The sequence below is a fragment of the Corvus hawaiiensis genome, chromosome 2 (genome assembly GCF_020740725.1).
Source record: "Corvus hawaiiensis isolate bCorHaw1 chromosome 2, bCorHaw1.pri.cur, whole genome shotgun sequence".
Lineage (NCBI taxonomy): Eukaryota > Metazoa > Chordata > Aves > Passeriformes > Corvidae > Corvus > Corvus hawaiiensis.
In genome coordinates, this window is record NC_063214.1 from 121,664,712 (window position 1) to 121,690,906 (window position 26,195).

A 26,195-nucleotide genomic window follows, 5' to 3' on the forward strand; every position below is an offset into this window, starting at 1 on the left:
TCAGGTGCAAGAGGTACAGCAGACCCAGGGAATAATTCTGTGTTTGATCTCGGGCTCAGTGTTGCCGCTGCTCTTCAAACTGAGCTCGTTTTCCTTCACTTGGCATCTCTTATCTCTTGTCTTATCACTTGGAGCTGATAAAAACAGTCCCTGCCCTCCCTCCTCACTGCTGCCTTTCAAATCCTCGCAAACCTCTGTCACAGTGGTTTCCCTTTCCTCCCAAATTATTTCGGGGTGGATTTCATTCCTTCAGTCTCTCCTCAAAGGTGTTTCCTTCCACAAATTTAATTTCTGGAGTTGTCCTTCTCTGGAATCACCCTCGCATTCCCTGATACCCACTCAGAGCACCCCAGGCAGGGCTAATCCTGCTGCTTTCCTGGGATTTGAGCGTTGGGGAAATGAGATTGGATGATCCCTCAGTTCTGGATGTGATCCCTCTGTTCTGCACCTCCAGAGAGCCTTTCCCAGCTGGAATGCTGGATCCCAGCACAGGGAGGACGTGGAGCTACTGGAGAGAGGCCAGAGGAGGCACCAGGATGAGCAGAGGGATGGAGCAGCTCTGCTGGGAGGAAAGGCTGCGAGAGCTGGGATTGTTCAGCCTGGAGAGGAGAAGCTTTGGGCTGAGCTCAGTGTGGCCTTGCAGGGCCTGAAGGAGCTGCAGGAAAGCTGGAGAGAGACAATTCCCAAGGCATGGAGGGCCAGGAGCCAGGGAATGGCTTCCCAGTGCCAGAGGGCAGGGCTGGATGGGAGATTGGGCAGGAATTGTTCCCTGGGAGGGTGGGCAGGCCCTGGCACAGGGTGCCCAGAGCAGCTGGGGCTGCCCCTGGATCCCTGGCAGTGCCCAAGGCCAGGCTGGACATTGGGGCTTGGAGCAGCCTGGGACAGTGGGAGGTGTCCCTGCCATGGCAGGGGTGGGAATGACATGATCCTTAAAATCCCTTCCTTCCCAAACCATTCCATGATTTTATGATTCCATAAGAAGCCAAATTCCTCTTGAGGAAGGCAGAACTCATCCCCACTGCAGAGTGATGCCTTCACGTGCCTGGTCCACAGGGGAGGGAGCAAAACCACACAGGACAAACCTCTAAAAGGGATTTTTGCAGCAGAAATTCCCCCCAGTCCCTACTGCTCCCCAGGATTTATCAGCAGCTGTGGAAATCCAAGGAGAAAACTCCTTGGTGATGTTCTGGCAGGAATTCTTTTGTCCTTCTCTTCCTGTCCCGAATTCCCTTCCCATCCCTGCCTCCAGCTGAGAGCTTTAGTCAAGGGATGGTTTGTGGGGTGAGGGTGGAGGGGCTGAACTGAGGAAAGGAAGTTCCCTTGGTGTGCAGATCCGTGTCCATCCCATCCCAATCCTCTGAGAACCTGCTGGGTGTTGAGGAAAACCATTCCCCACATCCTAAAACAGGAGCTACGTCCACCTCCTAAAATATTTGGAGTGCCAAGAGCATGGATTGTCCTGCCTGGGAAGAAAAAAGCTCTGGGGAAGAATGAGATGGGGTTTTTAGGGTCTTAAAGGCCGTGGTGTTTTACCCACCGTTATCACCTGAGGATCCTAAAAGCAATGGGGTTTTAAGCATTACCACCTGAGGGTCCTAAAGGAGATGGGGTTTTACCCACCGTTATCACCTGAGGATCCTAAAGATGATGAGGTTTTTACCACTGGTATCACCTGAGGATCCTAAAAGCAATGGGGTTTTAACCATATTTATCACCCGAGGGTCCTAAAGGATTTGGGGGTTTTGCCACCGTTATCACCTGAGGATCCTAAAGGATTTGGGGTTTTAACCATATTTGTCACCCGAGGGTCCTAAAGGATTTGGGGTTTTTGCCACTGTTACCACCTGAGGATCCTAAAGATGATGAGGTTTTACCCACCGTTACCACCTGAGGATCCTAAAGGATTTGGGGTGTTTAAGCACCGTTAACACCTGAGGATTCTAAAGGGGCTGAAAGCCCTTGGGAAGTTTTTCCAGGATCCCAAATAATCAGATGCTTGGGTTAAAGTTCCAGGCTTTATTTCCCTCTCCTCACCACCCCCCGCTTTTCATGGAATGAGCTCCAGCACTTTCCCTGCTCCCAGGGGGAATTGTGGCTCTTATCAGAGATCAGAGCCAAGATTCCCGGAGGGATTTAGGTACTTCCCAATCGCTGGAAGTCAGGGAATACTCCATCCACCTGTCCCACCTCATTCCTGGTGGCATTTTGGATGATTTCCCATTGCGGGTGAGACATCACTGCAGGAAATCAGAAAACAATTACCTTTTCCTTTGCTGCCTGCCGCTTTTCCCCGTTCAGTGTTTCATCATTAGCCCCCAAATAATTCAACCGAAATTTATAGGACTTTTTTTTCAGCTCAGGCAGTGCCTCCAAAGCAATAAATATTTGCAGGGATAATTCAGCAGCCTGATAAAAATATGTTTCTTGTGGTGTTTTAAGCGTGTTTGGCTTCTTTGAACCAGCAGCTTAATGAATGAATGAGTGGAATTTGTAGGATCGGGGGGGTTTTTGGGCATAAATTAAAGGAATTCAGGTGCAAGAGGTAAAAACTTGGCCAGGGAATATTTACGTGCGTTGTTCAGGCTGTTTAAAATTCACCCCTAAATGGTTGCCGCCTCTCTGGCACTTCCAAAGCTTTCCTTGGCTGTGAGATGGAAGAAAACTCGGGGGTTTGTGGTGGAGGAATTCCGTGCCACAGAGGCGAGGATGGAGATTCCCTTGGGGTTTGTTTCCGGCGGGGGTAAATTGGTGTCAAAATCCAAACTGGGGAGGTTGTAACGCCCGTGGCGATTCCCGAAAGGATCCCAAAGCTCTGTCCGAGCGCCCGTCCTTAAATTTCGGGACGCTCAAAAGCCTCATGATAGGAGAGGCAGCATCAGCTTTGCATCGTTCCCTATCCCCAAAAACTGCTTCATTCCCCTTTTTCCAGAGCACCTGCACAAGAGGCCGATAAATACCAGGGAGAGTCGCTCTGCGTAGCACGCGAAAATAAAATGATAAGGGAGACGATGAATGGAATTGGAAAAAAAAAAAAAAATACAGAGAGAAAACCGCAAAAAACCACACAAAAAAACCACCTCCAACACTAAACTAAATAAAAAACCCCAAACAAAACCAAACCCAGCCAGGTGCGGGCAGCGCTAATGGGGCTGTAAAATAAACAGCTCGATCTGCACCAAAATCTCCTCGCCGCGGTGTTCTCCCTGGCTGCTCTCTCTTTTTAACTCCTCAACTTCCCTCGCAAAAGCTTTGGCGCAGTGAGAAAGAAAATTGTCGCCTTTAACCCACGTGGAATTGCTGATAGCGCTGGGAATTTATGGGGAAAACGGAAACACGGCGGATTTTCTGCGCCTCTGTTCAGTCGTGGCGTTTTCTGCGTCTCTCCACGCGCGTGGGGCGCGTTTATTTCGTGTTTACAACAAGGAGCTCGAATTAAGGCGAGATGCAAAGCAGGGAGCGAAACTCAGATCAATATATTTCAATATAAAATCCTCCCCGCCTCTTGGCTAAAAAAAAAAAAAACAACAAAAACCAATTAAATGGTATTTTTTCACATTTTAGCAGCTGGATGCACATCAGTAAAATGACTTTTCTTATCTCTGCCGTGCCCGTAAAAAGTTATCAGCCACCAGTACACCCCAGATGGCTTTTAAGCTGTGGTTTGTAACAGCATTCGCCTGGATATTTCTCTTTTTTCTCCCCTTAAAACTGAAAAGTAATTGAAATCCGGGGTCGTTTCATGCGAGAAAGTGGAAAATGCGGGATTAAAAAAAAAATCAAAAATAAAGAATATTTTTTAAAAGTTAGAAAAATTTAGGAACTTGGCGTGGAATAGTTTTAGCACCAAATTCGGCTGCTTGAACATAGGGACCTGTTGCAAGTGCGGCGGGCCGGCGCTTTTTGGGGGGCGACGGGACCTGGAAATTGCCCTGGGCAGTGCGGGATGGGCAGTGCGGGGTGGGCAGTGCCAGGCTGGGCATCCCCGGGTCCCTCCGCCCAGGGCCAGCGGAGCAGGGCCCACCCGGAGCCCGCTCAGGGAAAGACTCTGCTGACCCGCACCGCTGGGATGCGGGAAAAGCTTCACCCGGCGCTCGTGCCGGGAATTCGGGGCCCCCGGCGCATCCCTCTCCCGGCAGCAGGCGCCGAGTTCTCCCCGCCAGTTTAATTCTTTCTTTTTCCAGTTTAATTGCGTTAAACCCCGCAGCATCAGAGGCAGTGACTCGCCGGTGCTCCGTCCCCGCATCTCGCGTGCCGCGTGTCCCCACAGTGACTCCGCAGCGTCCCCAGAGCGGCTCCCGGCAAACCCGAGCATCCCCTTGTCCCGCGGCGTGTCCGGGGCTGCGGGGGGTCTCGGCCCCTGTGGGGACAGGAGGGGCCGTGGTGGGCGCAGCTCCCAAGGCCGCAGCGGCCGCTCCCAACCCCCAAATCCTGGATCCCAAATCCTGGATCCCAAATCCTGGATCCCAAGCCCAAATCCCGGGGTCTCCCCGCGCCCCCTCCCCGGTGCCGCTCGGCCGGCGGGCGGCGCGCGCCCTCCAGCGGCCACACCGGGAACTGCACCCAGCGCGCCCCCGCCGCCCCGAGCGCGGCTCCTCCCGACGGGAGCGGCCCCGGGGGGTCCCCGCCGCCACCGCCACCACTCCCATCCAGCCATCCATCTGTCCATCCAGCCATCCATCCAGCCATCCATCCAGCCATCCATCCGTCCGTCCATCCATCCATCCCTCCGCCCGCCGCAGCTGCTGCCGCTGCCCTTCAAAGCCCGCCCGGCCGCCGCCGCGGCTGCTGTGCGCTGGCGGGGGTGGCGGAGGAGGAGGCGGCCCGCGGGTGGCCGCGGGGAGGGGCGGGGATGCGGCGGGCGAGGCGGGTGAGAGTCGGCGGAGGGAAGCGCGAGACAGCGCCGAGAGCGCGGCGGGGACGGGGCGGGATCGCCCCGGTCCTGGTCGGGGTTCCGGCAGCGGCGGGGACCGGTCGGGATCGTCCCGTTCCCGGTCTGGGTTACGCTCGCGGAGTCGGCGACCAGCATTTAAAAAAAAAAAAAAAAAAAAAAAAAAAAAATTAAAAGAAGGAAAAAAAGCCACCAAAGCCAAAAAACCCCAGCCCGACCCAGCCCGACAGGACAGCCACGCCTCCACCCAGCGTCCTCGCTCCCGGCTCCGCTGCTGCCCGTGTGGCTCTGCCCGAGCTGTCCCCGGCGGTGCTGTCCCCGCGGCTGGGCTGTGCAGAGGAGGGGGGCTGGGAGGGATGTCCCTGTCTGGGAGCGCCGCGACCGCCCCAACAAATCGAGCGGCGCCGGGCGCCTCTCGGGGCCGCGCTCTTGTCCAAGGGAGCGGCGGCGGCGGGGACGCCAAGCCGGCGATGGCCGTGTCAGGGACCACCCGAGGTGTCCCCCCAAAAGCCCCGGAGCAGACAGCGCCGGCAGCTCGCCCGGGGAGGAGCGGGGGCCACCCGGGGAGGAGCGGGGGCCACCCGGGGAGCAGCGGGGCCGGCGGCGGGCATGTGGCGGGGCGGTGTCTGCGGCTCTGCGAGCACCTTGCGGGCACCTTGCGGGCACCGCCGCTCTCGGGGGCGGGCGGGCCGTGAGCGATCGGCGAGCGGGACCCGCAGCGGACAGGCGGGCACAGCCGGGGGTCGCAGCACCGAGGGGTGACGGTCCCCGGGCGGGTGCGGAGCCGCGGTGCCCCGGGGGACGAGGCGCGGTTGCGGTGTCCCGCCGAGCCGGCGCTCGGCCCGCGCCGATTCCGGGAGCCCCCGGCCCGCGGCCGCGCCCCGGTAGGGCCGTGATTGGCCGGTGCCCTCCCCGTATGCAAAGCACCGGGGGAATGACATTCCTCCGCACGCCTCCGCCGCCCCGACTCGCTCCCGGCCACCTCCAGCCAGCCCGGCGGCGGCCGCCGGCCGGGTGCGCTCCCACCGCGGCCCCGCGCATCCCGGCAGGAATTCCGCCTTCCCCACGTGAAGCGCCGGCAGCTCCCCGCCGTGGAAACGCGCTTGGGCCGAGCGCTGCTCTCTAAACCCGGCTGGCAACTTTGGGGCTTTGATCGCGCCCGGTGCTTTCCGCCTCTCTCGTCGTTGTGGGGTCAGCGGCTCCGCCACCCCCTCCCGCCGCCTCCTCGTTTTGCGGAAGGAAAGATTTCACCCGTTCAGAAGTAGCGATTTTGCTGAGTGGGGTTTTTTTTTTTTTTCCCTCTCTCTTTTTTAATTTTTACTTTTTTTTAATCGTCGCTGGTGGTTTTGGTTTTCTGTGTGCGCGTCGGGCTCCATCCCGCAGGACGAGAGGGAGAAAAGCCATGTTTCCCAAAGCAGGCTTCCACCTGCTGCGGTTCAAATCTTGTTAAGCAGCCGGTTCCTGTGGCCGAGTTAGAGGAAGACTGTCTGAGATACTGAAAAAAAAAAAAACAACACCGAGAATTGGCAACGAGCGCCGAAGTTGTTGCAGACTGTTGGTTTGACTGCTGAGGAGGACGTGAGTGGGAGAGAGAGAGCGCTGTTGCACACACAAAACCACAGAGAGAACCCACAATTTAACCAACATCCCCAACCCCAAGTTTTCAGCTGTTGGACGTCTCAGCCTCGGCGCTTGCGATCGGCTGGGACCTTTCTTTAAGCTGAGGAAAAGCGTTAAACCAAAGCCAAGTCCAAAGATAGAGATTTGAAGCTTGAATGCCATGCTCTGAGCTTGGCTTTTCTTTTCTTTTTCTTTTTCTTTTTTTTTTTTTTCTTTTTGCGCAAGAATGATTGAAAGGTCGTGACACGAGCGCTCTTAGAGCAACGCCAGCCGAACTACTGAAGCTCATTTTCAAGGCTGCTTTAAAAAAAAAAAAAGAAAAGAAAAGAAAAGAAAAAGAAAATCTCGCGGAGAACATTAATGGATTCCTGTTGTGTTTAAATTCTCTACAGATTCTGTTGTAAATATTTGATGAAGTCCGGTAGATGTGCGTGTGCGTGAGTGTGTGGCCGTGAATTTATATCCACGGTTGTAGCCAGCTGACCTTTGATCAGCAAGCCGAGCTCGCGATCCGCCTCCTCTGAAGAACAACCCCGAATTTCTCTCAAAGAGCGATTTTTGCCTCCGGAAGAAGCCGGCGCATTTTGGTTTCTCTTGGGACGGGAGAGAAATCACCTGGAAGAAACTGGGAAGCGCCTGCTCTGCGCGTGTTTCCGACCGCGTCTCGTGCTTGCTCGCCTCCCTATTTTTATTTCTCCCTGGGAGTTTGGGATGAGCTTTCTCCCCGCTAACTCACCGCGTCCCGGCCGCGGACTCGATGCGCGGTAAAGCCGCGCCCGCACGACCCTCGCGTTTATCGGATTAACGGGATCTGTTCCGCCTCGCCAGGAAGCCAAGAGTTAAGGCTCGGCGTGCTCGCTATCGGCAAAAAAATTAACTCGGGGGCCCGGCGTAGGAACAACTTTGCCGCGGGTGCTCAGCCTGTGCCCGTTTATGTTGGTCCCCAGAGAGCGGCTCGCTGAGGAGTTGCGCTCGCGTGGCCGCTCTGTAGGAACTCAGTGGAGGTGTGTGGCTCTAAAGGCTTGTTGTGATGCGTATCCCCGTAGATACCAGCACCAGCCGCCGCTTCACGCCGCCCTCCACCACGCTGAGCCCGGGGAAGATGAGCGAGCCGCTGCCGCTGCCCGGCGCCGAGCACAGCGGGGCTTTGCCGGGGAAGCTGCGCAGCGCCGACCGCAGCATGGTGGAGGTCCTGGCGGATCACCCCGGGGAGCTGGTGCGCACCGACAGCCCCAACTTCCTCTGCTCCGTGCTGCCCACGCACTGGCGCTGCAACAAGACGCTGCCCATCGCCTTCAAGGTAGGTCTTGGGCAGGGGTGGGTTGGGACGGGGGGGGGAAATGGGGGAAGGATGCGCGTCCCGGGGATGGGGGCTCGGATCCGCACCCGGCTCGCTCCAGTGGGGAAGCCGCGGTGGCTCTGCGCTTTCCTCCTTCCATCCTTTCCCTCCTTCCTTCCACCCTTTCCCTCCTTCATTCCATCCTTTCCCTCCTTCCTTCCATCCTTTCCCTCCTTCCATCCTTTCCCTCCTTCCTTCCATCCTTTCCCTCCTTCCTTCCACCCTTTCCCTCCTTCCTTCCACCCTTTCCCTCCTTCCTTCCATCCTTTCCCTCCTTCCATCCTTTCCCCTCCTTCCTTCCATCCTTTCCCTCCTTCCCGCTCCCCGCCGCACTCCGGGCAGGAGCGGTGGCAGCCGGGGGAATGCGCAGGGCTGGGAAAGCTCCGTGCAGCCGCTGCCTCCCTCTCTCTTCTCCCCATTCATAAGTCTGGCAGGGAGAGGCGGCTCTGCTCGAGGGGGGAAAAAAAAAATAAATTTTTAAAAAGCCAAACCCGCCGAGTTTGGCTGCGCCGGGGAGCAGATGCCGCAGATGGATGCGGGTGGCACGAACTGAAGGAGCCCCGGGATCCCCCAGAAGTTGCCCAGGGCGGTGGCCGGTCCCTCTGTCCCCGCTGCCACCCACGGGGGACACCCGCCCGCAGCCCCGGCCCCGCTCGGGACGTGCCGGGTTTCCCCCTGCTAGGGACTCTCGGAGGGAGAAAACACCACAAAACAACGCAGCGACAATCCCAAATCCGCACAGTTCCTCTTTTACTGGCTGGTTTTAATAACAGCAAAAGTCGCGGCCTAACCCGGGCAGGCCGCTTGGAGTTCTCCCCCCGTTTCCAGAGTCCCTTGCTAAACCCAAGTAAAATCCGGCAAAAGATGGGGAGAAGGGAACGGGAGAGCACATCCCGGCCCCCTCCTGTCCCGGGCCACCGGGACCACACCGAGCGGTGCGGGGGATGCTCGTGGCTCTTTCCTTCCTTCCCGTTACTCGGCTCCCAGGGAAATTATCCTCCCTTGGAGTAAAATCATCCTCCCCTTGCTGTCGCTCTTTCTTCTGACTCGGGACTGTCGCTACCTCCCTGAGCTCGCTGCTTTTCTCGCTGCTGCTGTAGATTGGCTCCCGAGCGAGGGGAGGAAAAGGCAATTATTGTCTTTATCCTTTTATCCGAGCCGGGAGCCGCACAGACACGCAGCTCCTGCGAGCCCCGGGCTTTGATTTAGGATCGGGATTTGTCAAGCCCGGGCTTTCTTTTGCGGTCACCGCTAAACCCCGGCTGCCTCGGCACAACTTTTTTTATGTTGAAGGCTACCAGGTTCGAGTCTTTCCTCTCTTTTGGGGAGAGGAGAAACGAGGGAGAAAGGAATCAGCTCAACTTTGGGAAATGCTGCTGACGAGGCGGCTTTAGGGAAAAGTTTTATTATGTCTGGTCTTGTTGTAGGCAGATAAGAGCCGGGGCAAAGGGAAGAGCTGATCACGGGGTCACTTCCTAAATTCCCACATTTGGATTAATTATTACACTCTTACCCACGCACCAGGCGGCTGCTGTTAATTACCCGGGAAGTTTTCCTCCTGGAAGGCAGAAGTCCGGGAGTGAAAGCCGCTCCGCCCCGCCGGGAAGGGAGATAAGAGGAATCCCGGTTTTTCCTGGGGGATCCCAGTCCCGGCCACCTCCCGGCGTGGCGGAGGAAGGACACGAGAGGTGGCTCTTCCCTCTCCTGCCCGATCACGCTCCCGCTCTCCCCCCTGGCAGCTGGGAATGCCCTGATGGTGTGGGAATTGCCCCTGGAAAAAATTCCAGGGGGTTTCAGAGATGCCCGCAGCCGCTTTCCCTCCTCTATCCCTGCCCGCAGCCGCAGTGTTCACCCCGCTGCCGGCGCAGCTTCTCCAGGAGTTTGGAATACTGGGATAATTTAACCTGGAAATAGCCAGGAGGGGGGAAAAAAAAAAATCCAATCGACCCTAAAAGCAGGAAAAGGTTTCGTTAGGAGAGCCTGGAAGGGTGGGCTGGGAGGCACCTGCTGGCCAGGGTACCCGGTGTTCCTCGCCTTCATCCCTAAATTCTCTCTCTATGGATGGCTGGAAAATAAATCCTGCAATAATTTGCCACGTCTCAGTGGTTTTCTACTAAATGCTAAATATTTGCAAAGGTATTTTTAAAAATCGGGATTTTTTTTCAGACCATTTGGCCCAGGGAAAAACAAAATAATTCAGTTCAGATCATTCCTGTGCTGCCGAAATTTTATTTGCATCCGACAAAAAGCGCTGAGTTTTATCAAGTGTTTGTTATTTGTATTCATTGTGTGAATAAAAGAGACAGATGATTTTCACATTTAAAAAAATCCACTCATGAGGGTTGATCTGTAGGATTGGGCTGTTATTTCAAACCAAAATGATCCATTTCCACCGGTTTTTCCTAGACTTAAGAATGATTCTAAGAAACTTAGGAAACAATACACAACAACCAATAGGGTGCCATATAAATTCCTTGTCTAAGTGCTGTTAAGAATCCAAATCTTAATTTAAGAGGCCAATTTGGATTAATTTAAGAAGTAAATTTAGATACTCCGCACTGCTGCAACCCTGGTTCTCTTCTTACTCCTCAGGAGATACAAATTTTTAGAGCTAAAAACTCCACCGAAGTCCTTGATAACTCCAGTAACAAGTCCCAGCTTATCTGTTTAGTCCTTTTTCTAATGTCAATATTTGTATTTCTGTTTCTATTGTCTGTGACTTTCAAGTCCAGTTTCTTTCCTGGGCTGGGTCAGTTTTTGACTTGTTTCTAAGATTTTCTTCACGTTTTTTATCGCCGAGGTTGCCTCTGGTGGGATTTGAAAGCTTTAAAATAGTTCTGTCAGAGACAACTGGCCCTGGATCCACAAAAAACTTGGGGAAAGCTTTAAATCCTGGCACAAATTCCCTTAAATTAAATATTTGCAAGGCAGGGTAATGCCCTGATTTTCCCTTTTCCCTCTTTTTTCCCCCCTATTAGATGTGGAGGCATTAAGATTTTGCAGGAGTTTTTAAGAACTGGCTGCAGAGTTGCTGATTTTGTGAAGATTTCCAAGCTTCAGCATTTCCAGCAGGGCCTCGTGTCTGCCAAAATCAGGGAAATCTGAAAAGCTGAGCAGAGAGCAGGCCCAAAACCCAAATTACAGCATAGAGAGGAGAACAAAACCCCCAAATTCAGGGCCGGGGAGGAACGGGGAAAGAGGAAGTTGAAATAGAGATGTAAAGAGGGAATTTTGACCCAGAGATTTGAGCTTTGCATGTGGAAGTGAAAATCAGGGTTAGGGGTGAGCAAAGGGAGAGCACAGAAGTGAAAAGCTCAGCCTCCCGTGGAGGAAAAGCTGGGAAATACCTGAAACTGGGGAATTCTCTCCTATTTTGGGAGGTGGCTGCAGCTGGGGAATAAAACTCAGGGATGGATCAAGTAAAGGAGCTGCTGATTCCGATTTTAAAGAACAAACAGGTCAGAAAAGAGAAATAAAATCAGGTTGTGACAAACTTCAGCCAATTGTAGCAGCCTGGACTGAAGTCAGAAAACGTTAAGAGGAAGGAAAAATCTCGAGCTGCAACGCGGGGGACGCAATGAGGGCTGGTTCCTCTTCCAGAGGGCAAAAGAGGAATTAAAAAGAAGCTGGATTTTTATCTCTGGGTTTGTTTTTTGGGGGTTTTGGGGGTTTTTTTGGCAGCAGTGCTGGGCTCGCTGCTGTGGAATTGGGGAAACAGCAATGGGCTCTAAAGAAAATTGGACAAAATAATTTGAGCTCTGATTTTTGCCAGAGGACATGGAGAGACATCCCAGATATCCACGGAATTCCAGCAGGTTGAATTTGTTTGGGGAATTCAGGAAGATACAATAAAAATTAAATTTTTCATCATTGAAGCAGTGTGAATAGTGGGAAGAAATCAGAATATTTAAGTTCAGGAATCTTGATATCTCTCATCAAAAACCCAGTGAATCCCGTGTTCCCAAGTGCTTGATGGATGCTGGCACCGAGGAGCACAAATATTTTGGGAAAATTTGGCAGATTTCCTTAGTTCAGGTCATGATTTCCATCCATCCACTCGAGGGTGAGGTCTGAAAAGTATTTGCTTTATGCTCCTAAAGGAAAAAAAAAGGAATTGTTCAGTAAATTGGGATTAAACTGATTGAGGCCTAATTCTGGATTTCTGCTTGGGCAGCTCTGTTAAGAGCTCCTGCTATAAATCAAACCATGGAGCGCTGTTACTTGAATTTATTTACTGGCAATTACAGCGATTTTGGGAAGCTCATTTCATGTCTTTTTCATCTCAGAGCGTTTTTTATTTCACATAGAGCTGGGTGTTTCGGAGAGGCATCAATGGAGAGAAATTTCTGTCCAACCATCAGGAAAAATTGGGTTTAAAGTGGCAGAAATCCACCATGAGGAGTAAAAAAGATGCATTTTAGATAATATAAGTGATGGTGATATAATGATATTTTAAAAATTCACTATCTTACATCCTTTGGTTCTCCAGGGAATGGGAGAAGAATTTTTGTCCTGATTGGAAAACATTTTAGTGCAGCAACAAATCAACCACACGACACCATTTCACGGGGAGGGGGGAGGGGGGGGAGTGGAATTTATCATTTCAGAGCTCAAATTCCATAACCACACTGCAAATCCTTGATTAGAGACTTAACAAAGGGGACAACATTTCGGGCAGGAAGAGGATTTCCATTCCAGCTGATTCCCATCTCCTCCAACACCTGCTTGCTCCACCCAGATTTTCACCGTGGATTCTCTGCCCCGTTTTCTCCCCGGCACTTTCCCATGAAACGAAGGGATCCGAGCGCTCTGCTCCTTGCTGTTGCAGGTGGTAGCCCTGGGGGACGTCCCCGATGGGACCCTGGTGACGGTGATGGCCGGGAACGACGAAAATTACTCGGCGGAGCTGCGGAACGCCACGGCCGCCATGAAGAACCAGGTGGCGCGGTTCAACGACCTGCGCTTCGTGGGCAGGAGCGGCAGAGGTACGGGGGGGTGCCGGCTGCTCCTGGGGCACCTTCTGCCTCTGGACGTGGAGTTGGGGGTTTTTATCTGCCAGGGAATGCTGGAAAATGTGCTGGAGGTCGATTCCAGAGGCGCGGGATGAGCTGGATGGGTTTCTGCGCTCTCTCCCGGCCCGTTTTCCGCGTTAACTCCGGTTTTTAAAGGGTGAAATCTCGTTGGGGAAAAAAGATTAAACCACCCAGAGAGTGACATTTCAACTCTGCCCCTGCTAATTTAGGCAGCACAATATTCCCCGTGGTTAGGTTTAAGTGGCAGATTTTCAATTTAGAATGAGAATTTTCAGCTCATGGTCATCTCAGGGCTCCCCAGCACTCGCTGCAAAATCTCTCCAAGCTAAAAGTACAAATAATTCCTGCACAGATCTAAAAATTTTGCAGGTTCCTGACCTGCTGAAGGCTCTTCTTCTGATCTTTTTTCTCTCAAAATGCAACAATCCTATTAATTAATGTCTCCTGCAATGTGGATGGGAGAGGCCAGGCAGGACAGAGGGGTTTAAAATCCGATTTACTGTATCTCTGCCATAACCAGTAGTCACTGGTATAAATAAAAAGGCTTTTGGAGCATAAATAACCAATTAAGAGTTGAAGCTGACTTAGATTGGGACTATATAAAAATATTAGGAAGCTGCAGATAGCACCTGATGCATTGCCCGTGAGTGGGCAGGTGCACAAAGCTTCACCCCCAAAAAAATCCACAGAAGGACCCTTTAAAACTTCATTCCTTAATCTTAAATCCCATAAATTCCAAGAGAAGCACTTAAAATAAATTAACTGAATGGTGAGGGGACTGCAGGGAGGTTCAGTCAAAGCCCCAAAGAGAAGCCAGCAGATTGTGGCTCAGAAAAAGCTCAGGAGAAGGAGCAGCCTCTCTCTTTTAAGGTCAGGGATGAAAATCCATCACATTTCCAGTGTGAATCCATGTGGAATTTTAGTGTGTATTTTTCTGCTGCATTTGTCTTTCAAATCAGAACGGGGTGTTATGGTATTCCAGCGTTATTCCAGGACAATTTAGTGACAATTCAGTGTCTCCTGAACTTCAGGAGGTTTCATTTTGGAGCAATTCGTGCCCCGGTGTCCCTCAGCAGTCAGGGACTGCTGCCCCTTCCTCCCCATTTCCCCCTCCCTCTGTCCCCATGTGACACCCGAGCCGTGTCCTGCTTCCACACAGGGATTCCTGAGCGTGTTTGCAGGAGAGTCCCAGAGCTGACCCACTTCTGGCTGTTCTTCCCAATGGGAGATGTGTCAGGCTGCAGAGCAAGGAAGTTCTCCTGATTATACACAACAGCCTTTCCTTGCCTTTGAAGTGAAAAGCGCCCGTGGATCCCCTTCCAACACAAACACGGCCACAACGCTGGAAAAGCGCGGCCCTGCCGGAGCAGTAAATACATCTTAGGGATAAAATCCAGTTTTCCTCTGTGTCCTGCAGCATTTTTAGCTGAGGGTACAGAGGCAGCTGTCTCTCAAACTGTGTTGTTTGGGCCGCCTTCAAATGCGCTCGGTGGAAAACACCCGCAGCTGAGAACGTCACCTCGTAATGCCAGCGAGGAGTAATAATAGGGTAATGCAGAGCAAATTATATCCATTTACTGAAAACATGAGAGATGCTGTAATGTCTAAAAGTATCAGTCATTAAACGTGGTCATTTGGTATATTAAAGGTACCACCTTTTCAGTAAATGGAATTTGCATTATGATTCAGAGCTGACTGTTTAGAAGATTCAAATGAATAGCTGGCAGAGCGCTGGAGAAGCTCATAAAAACAAACCTGTAGTTCAGTTCCTGGCCATGGTAATGAAGCTGGAAATCATAACAGGCAACTGGGGGAGCCTCAAGGTCAAAATCCAGCAGCTGGGACTAAACAGGCCCTATTTATTGGGAACAGAGCGTGGCCGAGGCCTTACCCTGCTCCAGCAGCCGCTCGCTGGCGCACAGACACCAACCTGGGGTATCCGGCTGTGATCTCCAGGTGTGATCCTGGGGATCCTTTAAGTGGAGGGATTTGGGAATGCTGCGTGCTCTTAGTCAGGCTCGAAGCTTAAACATCCTCACCTGCCCGGGCTGCCCATCTTTGGGGCGGTGACTAATGGATGCTTTTGTTTACTCCTCCGCCAGGGGATTGTTTTCCAAAGGTGGGGATTGTTTGCCTTTGTGCGGGATTTCTGAGCTGCTGTTCTGTGGCATTTGCACAAAGCCTGCAGCAGAAGGTGGCTGCTTCAAAGGCCACTGCTGCCTTTGATACTTGGCTGCAGGAAAATGAACCCCAACTTTGTTTGCCGTGGAATATTTGAGCTGGGATCAGCTCAGTGCCACCGGTGATAATGCCGCGCCAGGGGCGTTGTGCGAGCAGGCACGGAGAGTTCACGTTGGTTCAGGGCACGGTGGAGGCTCCTTGTGCCCATCAGGGGATTTAAAATCCCTGGTTTAAATCCCTGATGGAGAATCAGGAGTGGTTTTGAGAGGTGAACATCGGGTATGGCCAGCAAAATCCCCTCAGCAGCCACAGCTCTGTCCCTTCTGAGGAGGAAATTCCCATTCTTGACACTCTTCATAAATAGTTCAATTTCTTCCATGAAATCCAGCAGGGCAGCCTGGGTCAAACATGATTTTCCACGTTTTCCTCCTGGTTGTGGGAGTGTCACAGCGAGTCCCCCTGGTCTAGGGGTTGATTTCCCCTAATCAATATTTGGCACCAAATATCAGCCAAAATTTCAGCTTCATTCCGTGTCCAACACCCAAAGGTTGCCCTGAGCCTTGTTTAGAATTAAAAACCCATAACATTTGATTTTCTTCCCACCCGGAATAGGAGCGAGACTGTCACAGGTCACCCAAAACCTGGACATGTGGTAGAAAAGCAATTTGGCTTTTTTATTCCCTCAACCAAAGAGATTTCCATTGGATTTGGCCGGGATCCAGGGCTCCGATTCCTCAGCCCAGTTGGAGAATGCTACTGGGCAAACCTGCCCGTGTGGCTCGGGAGCCCCACCGAGTCATTTCGGAAAGAAAAATGTCCTTTTAAAACTCCAGCCAGTCTCAGCCTCCCCCCTTGGCCTGATTGCCTGCTTAAAACTAAATTAATCTTGATTTTTTGCCCTCCGTTCATGAACATTCCAAGCTCCCAACTGCTCCTGCTGCGACGTATCCCTGTTTTTATAGTGGATAAAGAACCGGTTTAGGTCACTCTGATGAAATGGATCTGATGCAAAAAAGCCTGACACCGTAGAAGTTCATTGGCTGAAATGAAAAATAAATAGTTATTTTGGAGAGGGAGAGCTCCGTGGTTTGGGGAACATGACATATTTTCCTCATGGAATCACTCATCCCAGTTCCTATCTTCTTTGTGGGACGTAAGATTCCAAAAACCCCAACAAATAAACATGTTTTCCAGATGAAAATGATTATTAATGGGTTATCCGAAGAGTAGCTGATGGAGAAGTGCCTTGGCTTGCTGCAGGAGATCTCAATCTAAAGCTGAGAGCTGGAGCTCCAGGAGGGTTTTAAAAACTGCATCTTGGAAAGGCTGGAAAATTAAATCCGTGCTTGTATCTCCTCAGGGTCAGAGGAATCAGTAAATTTTGGGGGATTTCTCAATTTCCACAGAGCGAAAGCAGGTGCAGAACACGAGAGATTGTAGCAGGCACAGTTTCTGCCATCAGGACTCTTCCTCCTGGATATCATTCTCAGGGAAAAAAATTCACTTTAAGACAAAAATCTCAAAAATACTCCAAAATAACTGGCCGGGATTTCAAATCCAATTATTTTTATTGGTCTTCCCAAGCCAGAATTTTGCTCCTTCTGTGCAGCTTCGCTTCGTGGCTGCGTTATTTGAGCACTTGGTTGAAGTTGGTTTCATTTTTTTTGACTGAAATGCACTCAAAATTATAAAAGTATGTGCAAAACAGAGGATGCTGCTCTTGAGCAGGGTCGTAAAACCAGTATTAAGCAGGCGTCCAGGTTCTGATCCAAGCCTTTGGAATGCTGCAGGGGACGTGGGATCAGATCCTGCAGTCACAAGAAGCAGAGTTTGCCAGATGGGATGGAAATAGAAAAAATCCAACAGCAATCGACTGGGAAAAAAAAAAAAGGGTCAATTGATAGAGTTTAAAACAAACTCATTTCTTTAGAGTCTGGATTGATAAGGATGTGGCATTTGAAGGATGCTACAGCCAGCAGGAGGGAGGTTTGGCTGCAGGGAGATGGGAATTTCCTTTGGATATTGGGAAGAAATTCTTCCCTGTGAGGGTGGTGAGGGGCTGGAATGGATTTCCCAGAGAATCTGTGGCTGCCCCATCCCTGGGAGTGTCCGAGGCCAGCTTGGAGCAACCTGGAACAGTGGAAGGTGTCCCTGCTCCATCCATCCAGAGCTGGATGATTTCTGATGTTCCTTCCAATCCAAACCATTCCATGATTTCATGGCTCAGTGTAAGGAAGGGGCTGTGCCCTGGGCATGTGTTAGAGGACAAGGACTCTTCTCCCTCCATTCTGCTCTGAACAGGGAATTTTTCCCTAAAAAACAGAGGCCCTGAGCGATAATTTCATTTTTAAGTGACTTAGGGTGGCTTGGTTGTGTCATTAATATGAGCCAAGATTTCCGTGCAATCCCAGGGAGGCTGAGCAGCAAATCCAGCCCTCCAAAGGGATGGAAACCTCAGCAGGGATGCAGTGGAAGTCGGAGAGGAGAGGAAAGCCCCTTCCGAGTGCCTGAGGTGCCTTGGTTTGCTCCGAGCAGCTGGATTTGGGGATCCTCCATTGTGGAGTTAACCCCATGGATGATGCTGCTCCCTGTGGGGGTTGGATTCCCAAAAAACTTTCTCTGGGATGAGGCTGAGCAGCAAATCCAGTCCTCCAAGGGGACAGAAACCTCAGCAGGGATGCAGTGGGAGGAGGACAGGAGAGGAGCAGCTTTTCCCAGTGCTCAAGGTGCTCCCTTGCTCCGAGCAGCCGGAGTTGGGAATCCTCCATTGTGGAATTAACTCCATGGATGATGCTGGTCCCTGTGGGGGTTGGATTCCCAAAAAACCTTCTCTGGGATGAGGCTGAGCAGCAAACCCAGCCCTCCAAGGGGACAGAAACTCAGCAGGGATGTAATGGCAGGAGAAGGGGAGAGGAGAAGACTTTCCCAGTGCCAAGCTGCTCTCTCGCTCCGAGCAGACAGAGTTGGGAATCCCCAATTTTTATGGAATTAACCCCATGGGTGATGCTGCTCCCTGTGAGGGTTGGACTCCCAAAAAACATCCTGTGGGATGAGGCTGTGTTAGTGGCTCTGCCAGCTCCCGAAAACCCCTCTGTGCCGCATCACTGAAGATTTCATCGAGGGTGAAAAACCTCCCGCTCCGAACGCGTCAACAGGAGAAAAATAATGGCAGAGGGCTCGGAGAACTTCCTGTCTCCGGGAGCATTCCCGCTGTAAACAGTGGCCATGCCAAGTGCTGAACCACTGCCCTCAGTCCAATAACAATAAATCTATTTTTTGGTTCTGCACGGCTCCGCTTGGACATTTTTGCAGCGGCGAGGATGAGGCAGATGCCGTCCTCGGAGCGTTTTCCCGGGTTTTTATTTTTTGCCCTGATAAAAGGGTTTCCCAGAATGTTGTTTAGGGAAAACAAAGTACCTCTCGAGATGAAAAGGTTACATAGTTTCGAGAGATCTGTTTGCCCTGCAGCTTTTTCCTTGTTGGTTTGATGGTTTTCTGGTTTTTTAATTTTGTTTTTATTTTGCTGTTTAGTTTTTGGTGCCGCCCTTCAGAACTCGTGGAGTTCTGGTCAAAATATACTGATTTTTTTGGGGGTACCTTTATTTGTTTTCCCCATATCCCAACTCCAATAAGAGCAGCTATTTTGTCACCAAAATAAAATCCTGCTGGGAGATAAATCAGGCTTAGTGCTGGCCCGAGAACTTGAGTAGGAGCGAGGATGCTGCAAATCAGTGGCTGACAATCGCTGTCAAGAGAGTCTTTTCCAGCACAGTCATGTGCAGAAACCCTCATCCGGCTGAATCAGTCTCTGTTCCCTTCCAAAAACCCTTTAGGAACAGGAAAAAATAGTAAAAATAGACTTTTTTTTTATTTTCTATTACCTTAATGCTGCGTCTCTCCACATTTTTTGCCCCCATCCTGCTTCCCAAAGCTTTTCCCACCATATTATTTCCACACAGCCTCTCCAAATCGTTACTCCCTTCATCTCTGCCCCCTTTCCTCCCTCTCTTGATGATATTCCTGGGAGTCCCCTGGGAGAGCTCCAGCCTCTGGACCCAGGGTGGGAATTCCGTGTGAGCCTTTAGCACCGGCGCAGGTTTGGGGCTCAAAAAAGGATGCAAGGAACGATCCTAAGTTCCTGTTGCCTTTTCCCACCGAACCTGCCGTGTGGGGAGGGCGAGGGAGGAGGTTCTGGAGAGGGAAGGAGGAGGGAAGCAGCTGCCTGGAGGGCTCGGAGCCATGAGAGCTCTCCGGTGGGGCGGTGCTTGGAGCCGTGTGTGTCCACATCAGTTCCCTGAAGTTCAGGGAGGAACTGAAGGAAAAGCTCTGGCAAAGCCACAAATTTTCCACAGGCTGGACTTTAGGCACAAAGCCCTGTCCATCTCCAAGGCCACGGAGCTGTCTCTGGGGGAAGTTGGCAGCTTCCAGGTTGGTAATGGCAGCGTTATCCCCCCTCCCTGGATCTCCATCGAGTGACCCCGGGGCTTTGCCGAGCTCTGGGATCAATGTGCGCTGCATTAGTGGGATGGCAGCACAGAGAGCCCTTGCTTCAAGCAAATCAGCTCCGAGGAAACAGTCCCAGGGCAGCTGTTGTGCTCAGAGAGCTGCTGGAGAAAGGAATTGTCAGGTTGGGATTGATCCGCTTCCGCTGCAGGTGGAATTCCTCACTGCTGGAATGTCACTGATGGGGATAAAAGTGCTCCTCGCTTCTCCTGGTCAGACGGGGCGTTGCTCTTCCAGGGAATCCACACCTTCCCTGCTCACCAGAGATGGAGCCTCTGCCTGTAGCCGTGCCCAGGGGTCACCACAGGGTGAGGAGAGGGTTTGTTCCCAGCTCCTGAGCTGCGCCGTGGAATCATGGAATGGTTTGGGAAGGACGGGATCATAAAGATCACCTCATTCCAACCCCTGCCATGGCAGGGACACTTTTCCCTATCCCACATTGCTCAGAACCATATTCAGCCTGGCCTTGGGCACTGCCAGGGATCCAGGGGCAGCCCCAGCTGCTCTGGGCACCCTGTGCCAGGGCCTGCCCACCCTCCCAGGGAACAATTCCTGCCCAATATCCCATCTAACCCTACTCTCTCAGTGGGAAGCCATTCCCCCTGTCCTTGAAAAAAGTCCAGCACCTGGCCAGGCTGGGAGCCAGACTTGGGCTGCTCCAAAATGAAAGCCAATCCTGCCAAAAGGGAGTGGGACTGAGGCAAAATCCAGGTCTCCAGGGGAGTTTTCCAGGTTCACAGGACAGTGCACCGTGAATGTGCCTGGGAATGGGATGTGCCAAAAACCACACCACCCATGACACGAGCTGTGCCTGGTCTGAGGATTGGGCAAAGGATGAGAAAAGTGCTTCAAGGGGAGAAGAAATCCCAGGTTCAAACAGAAAAGCAGCCAGAGAATCCCAGAATCCCAGAATGGGTTGGGAGGGATTTAAAGGATCATCCAGGGCCACCCCTGCCATGGCAGGGACAACTCCCACTGTGCCAGGCTGCTCCCAGCCCCAATGTCCAGCCTGGCCTTGGGCACTGCCAGGGATCCAGGGGCAGCCCCAGCTGCTCTGGGCACCCTGTGCCAGGGCCTGCCCACCCTCCCAGGGAACAATTCCTGCCCAATCTCCCATCCAGCCCTGCCCTCTGGCACTGGGAAGCCATTCCCTGGCTCCTGGCCCTCCAGCCCTTGGAAGGAGTCAAGGACAGGAGACAGTAGCTGCAGGTCAAGGCCAACTGACCCCTCTGAGGGCCTGAGCTTGAGGCCTCGAGGGCTTGGGGATGTTTTTCAGGAGAAACCCCCTCAGAAATCCGCCTGGACTGGGGGAATGGGAGAGGTGAGAGATGCAATTTTGGACTGAAGCGTTTGGATCCAGCCTGGATCCCACTTCAGACGGATAAATCCGCTCGTGAAGCTGGGCCTTAACCTTGCCACGTCTCTGTCATCCCTATAAAGTCTGGGGGATAATTTCTACCTCAAAAAGCTGATGAATGGTCTGAAATTATAGCTGGGCTCAGGACTATTATTAGGCTTGAGGATCCCAAGGCATTTTCAGCGAGAAGGTGGGAACAGCTTTGCATTGGAGCCATTTCATCCCAAACTGTCCTTTCCACCTGCTGTTCCTGTTTTTCCCTTTCCCTGAACTCCTCAGCGGTGACACAGCAGCCAGGACAGTTTGTGGACAGAGCTCGATGCACTTTGTGGAGGCCAGGTCATTTCTGACCTAGCTCTGGTCCAGATGAGCATTTCATTTAAAACAGAAATGATTTCACTCTGAGGGAAAAAAAGTCAAACTTCCCTGATATTTACATCCCAGCTCAGAAGCAGAGATTCAGGTTTTGAGGTAGCCCAGGCATAGAAGCATCTGAAATTTCCATTAGAGACATTTTTGGGGAAAGAATAATTTCAGCCTCTGTGAATCTGTGTTGAAACAATGTGTTTGTGGAAATTGAGTAGCTGTATTTCAAGCCTTGAAATATTTTAATAATAATTATTGCTTCTAAAGACTCCAGCTGAGATCTCCTTGTGCTGCCACTTGTGCAGGGGCCAGGCACCCCAAGCATTTCATTCTTTCTGTGCTGTAATTATTGTCTCCACCCAGGTTCATGAGAATTTTATAGTGGTTGCTGCAGCCACTCCACTTAGAGGTAGAAGCTGCTTGGCTTTCCCATTAAAAGGTCTTCCTTCCTCCCCCTCGCTCCATGGATTTAAGGCTTTCATCCCTTTTGGAAACTTGATCTGCAGGCTTCCAGTCTCAGGCAGCATCCCACCCCAAAAATGCAGCTCCAGCAGGTCACTGGGGTTGTCTTTGAGGGCAGAAAGGGAAACCATCCAAGAGATTGGGGTAACTCGGGTGCAGAGACATCCACAGAAACCACCTCCACCACAAAGCCCGAAACTGGGCTTTCCACAGGACCTCAGGATGCTGAAACACAAATCATGGTCTTGGCAGCCAAATTCCTCCCACAGCTCCAAATAGTCCCACTGTGGAATTGGCCATCACCACACAGGGCATTCCCGGTGGTTTGGTCTTGGGGGTTGTTGGTGTTGGCAGACAGAGGTGACTCATGGCTGTGCCAGCTCCTGGGTGTCACCCTGGGGTGGCTTTTGTGCCCCTGTGTCCCTGTGCCCAGGTGAGAGCCCACCTGCAGAGCTGCCCCAGCCCTGGGACCAGCACAGGGAGGACGTGGAGCTGCTGGAGAGAGGCCAGAGGAGGCACCAGGATGAGCAGAGGGATGGAGCAGCTCTGCTGGGAGGAAAGGCTGCGAGAGCTGGGATTGTTCAGCCTGGAGAGGAGAAGCTTTGGGCTGAGCTCAGTGTGGCCTTGCAGGGCCTGAAGGAGCTGCAGGAAAGCTGGAGAGAGACAATTGCCAAGGCATGGAGGGCCAGGAGCCAGGGAATGGCTTCCCAGTGCCAGAGGGCAGGGCTGGATGGGAGATTGGGCAGGAATTGTTCCCTGGGAGGGTGGGCAGGCCCTGGCACAGGGTGCCCAGAGCAGCTGGGGCTGCCCCTGGATCCCTGGCAGTGCCCAAGGCCAGGCTGGACATTGGGGCTGGGAGCAGCCTGGCACAGTGGGAGGTGTCCCTGCCATGGCAGGGGTGGCACTGGATGGGCTTTGAGGTCCCTTCCACCCCAAACCATTCTGGCATTCTGCTGTAGGGCATCCTGTCTTCAGAGCCCTCCTCTTTTTATGTCCTCTTTTGTTTATAGCCTCTCCAAGATTCTCAGAGTTATTTTCCTGCCTTCTGCCACAGCTCCTTCCTGATCCATGGCCACAACCATTTCCTACCCACATCCAGGATCTCCTGCTACTCAACTGCCACATATTTGTATTCTCAAACAGAACAAACTGTGCTTTTGTGGCATCTCTGCTCAAGCACATTCACAGGAAAAATCCCATGAAGGTGGCAGAAGCAGCAACCTGAGAGAGGGAGATCACAGGAATCGAGCTGAGACTCCTCTCTCACAGCACAGCCATGAGCTTTTGCAAGGAATGCACACCCAACCCGAGCTGCTGGAGGAGGGAAAGGCCATCAGGTGCCACCAGGCTGCCCTTTTCCACCCTCGGTCTGGCTGTCAGGGAAGGGATTAACACAGGGTGGTGTCATCACCACGCACACAGCCTGGGGAAGTGAAACCCCTCAGCAGCACAGAAGCGAAACTGGCTGCACACAAATTGTCAAATTCAAGTGTAAACATCTGTGTCCCCCCCGCCCCCCCCAGAAAAAAAAACCCCACAGACAGAAAAATCGTGGCTGTTTCAGTGAGCTCGGTCCCACCCTTGCAACGCTTGGCAGGGTGAGCAATCCCTGTCCTGCAAGGGAGAGGCTTCTGAGGGCTCCAGGTGAAATGCTGAAGGTGGTGCTTGCTCCAGGAAGGGACAAAAAGCGGCATTCGGGTAGAAATGGGATTTTAAAAGTGGCACTGACACGTTTCTGGGATGCTGGGTGTTCATCCCATCAGGTGAAAGTTTCTCTGAGGAAAGGGGTTTGAATGTTGGTACCTCAAAAGAGGGAAAAAGCGACTTTGGAACCTCCCTCCCATCTCCTCGAGGGAGCTGAGCTTTCAGGGAGCAGCCCCAGACTCCTCCAGGGAAGCTCCCCAAGATATTTGTGCTCTTTTGGTATCCTGGGGTCCGCTTGAAACTCCTCTGAGCATCTCCCAGAGTCTTTTCATCCCTTGATTCTGCCACTTGGCAGCAGCCCTGGCCTCCTGCAAGGAACCTGCCTGTGATGACTTTTCTCTTTTCATGGAACCTGAGACTCCTCCCAGGTGTTTTTTTTGGGGGTATATTCACATCTCCTGCACAGAATTGAGATCCCAGGTAGCAGCAAAACTCAGGGCCTGAGTCAGCTTGGTTTGAACAGCTGGAAAATAACACCGAGTGCAGCAGCAGCTTCCTGGGTCAATATTTCATGTCTGCAGCTCGGGATGATATTTTTGACTTCTGGAAGAAGCAGACTGGCAGGGAAAATCTCCACCTGAGTGACAGGGACTTCCCTTATCACCCAGATAAGGTAAAATTCAGTTTGAGTGCCTGCTGAGCTTGACAACGTCTCTATTAACGTTACTTGATTTCAGTGATGTAATTTGGGTTGCTCAATGTAATTCCTGTGTTGCCTCGGGTTAAAAGTGCCACAATAATTGGTGCATTTTGGCTGAGCACCATCATTTTGGCTTCACCAAAATAATTGAAAGGATTCCACCCCAAGACACAACCTTCTCCTGGCCTCCCGGCTCTGGGAATCCCACAGCAGCTCTGCTGCTTTCCACCCCAGCAATGGAGTTGGCAGCCAGGAAAAACCGTGGAGAATGGGAGGAAAAGAGTGTGGAGGGCATGTCTGGAGTGCTGCAGGGAGCTGGGAAGGAAAGGGAAAGGGAAAAAGCCAGCATCAGGCATGTTTCTCCAGGAATGAGCTGCTTTTCCACCTTTATTGTCAAAAAAAATTCAGGATTTGGGAGCTGGGGAGGAAAGGAACAGGGAAAAACCAGAAGCAGGGGTGAGCTGCTTTTCCACCTTTATTGTCAAAAAAAATTCAGGATTTGGGAGCTGAGAAGGAAAGGGAAGGGGAAAAGCCAACACCAACAATATTCCTGCAGGGGTGAGCTGCTTTTCCACCCTTATTGCAAAAAAAAAAAATCAGGATTTGGGAGCTGGGGAGGAAAGGAACAGGAAAAAAACAGAAGCAGACATATTCCTGCAGGGGTGAGCTGCTTTTCCACCTTTATTGTCAAAAAAAATCAGGATTTGGGAGCTGAGAAGGACAGGAAAAGGAAAAAGCCAGCAGCAGACATATTCCTGCAGGACCGAGCTGCTTTTCCACCCTTATTGCACAACAAATCCAGTATTTCTGGGGGTTCCAGTTCGCAGCAGGACCCCTTTTGGCCCCACAGAAATCCAGAACAAAACACTTATTGATTTAGAGCGCTGGAGATTTCATTCTGGGTAAGGAGATGCTGTGTAAACACAGAGGGAAGAACTTCCTGGAGTGAGGCACTCGGCAGAAACGTTCCCAAGCACGGGTTTATCTGAGCCAGGCTGCTCTGGAAGGAGGGAAGGGCTTGTATTTCCCAAATTTCCAGCTTGACACGTGCTTAAACCCTAAAAAAAATCCATCAAAACACACAAGCAGCTCCGTTTCCCCCTGTGACTGATTTGCATGGGGAGTTTTGGAATCGTGGAATGGTTTGGGTTGGAAGGGAACTTAAAAATCATCCAGTGCCATGGGCAGGGACACCTTCCGCCACCCCAGGCTGCTCCAAGCTAGCCTTGGACACTTCCAGGGATCCAGGGGCAGCCACAACTTTTCTATGCCAGGGCCTCCCTCTCTCACAGGGAATTCCTTCCCAAAAATCCCATCTAACCCTTCCTTCCTCCATCTTAAACTATTCCTGTCCCTCCATGCCTTGTCCCAAGTCCCTCTGCAGCTGTTTTGGAGCCCCTTTAGGCACTGCAAGAGGCTCTAAGTTCTCCCTGGAGGACTTTTTTGGGGCCACCACCCTCATTTGGGTGTTGGGACCGTTGGTCTGCGGTGGTCACAATTAACAAACCATTTCCAGCTCGGAGCAGCTGAGGTCAATAACAGCTTTATTTCATATTTAAATCCAGTGGCCTCTGTGGTGCTGCTGGTAAACAAATCACGGTGTTTTTTCGGATGCCTCTTGCTCCAGCTGCAGCTGTTTGGGTTTTTTTTTTCTGACGAGACAGCAGCAGATCAAACAGAAGAGGCAAAGTTTTATTCTGTGCCAAAGCATCACTGGTGGCAGGAGAAAAAAAGCCACCACCTGAGCACAGAATTTTGCCTCGTGCAGGCTTTGAACACCTGCAAAACCCTTTCACTCCTGGGATGAGCAGCAGTTAACTCATGAAGGGTCAAGTGATATCAGCCCTTCTCATCCTGTGGATCAGATTTGGAGTGCTCAGAGATAAGAACCAGCCACAGTTGGCCCCAGTGTCTGGGAGCTGACGTTGGGGGATGGATATGGAACGTGTGGATGGCATCCTGGAGATGTTTAAATGCAGGAGAGCTCCTGGCTTTGGCAGAGAGCCAGGGAGACGCTGTAGGGAACCATAAAGATGGGGAAAATGGATCATTTAGCGTGGTTTAATAGCGGTACACAGGGGCTAAGAAGTAGAAGCTGGATT

At 51.9% G+C, this 26,195-nt stretch overlaps 1 protein-coding gene across 3 annotated transcripts in view; it reads left to right on the forward strand.

The window, feature by feature from the left end:
• Positions 1-26,195, forward strand: part of RUNX1 (RUNX family transcription factor 1) — a 160,878-nt gene that overhangs the window by 78,015 nt on the left and 56,668 nt on the right. For all 3 annotated transcript variants that reach the window (XM_048291390.1, XM_048291384.1, XM_048291375.1), the window contains exons 3-4: positions 7,555-7,808; positions 12,676-12,832. In XM_048291390.1, coding sequence (XP_048147347.1) covers positions 7,555-7,808; positions 12,676-12,832 — 411 coding nt within the window. The remainder of the gene's footprint in view (positions 1-7,554; positions 7,809-12,675; positions 12,833-26,195) is intronic.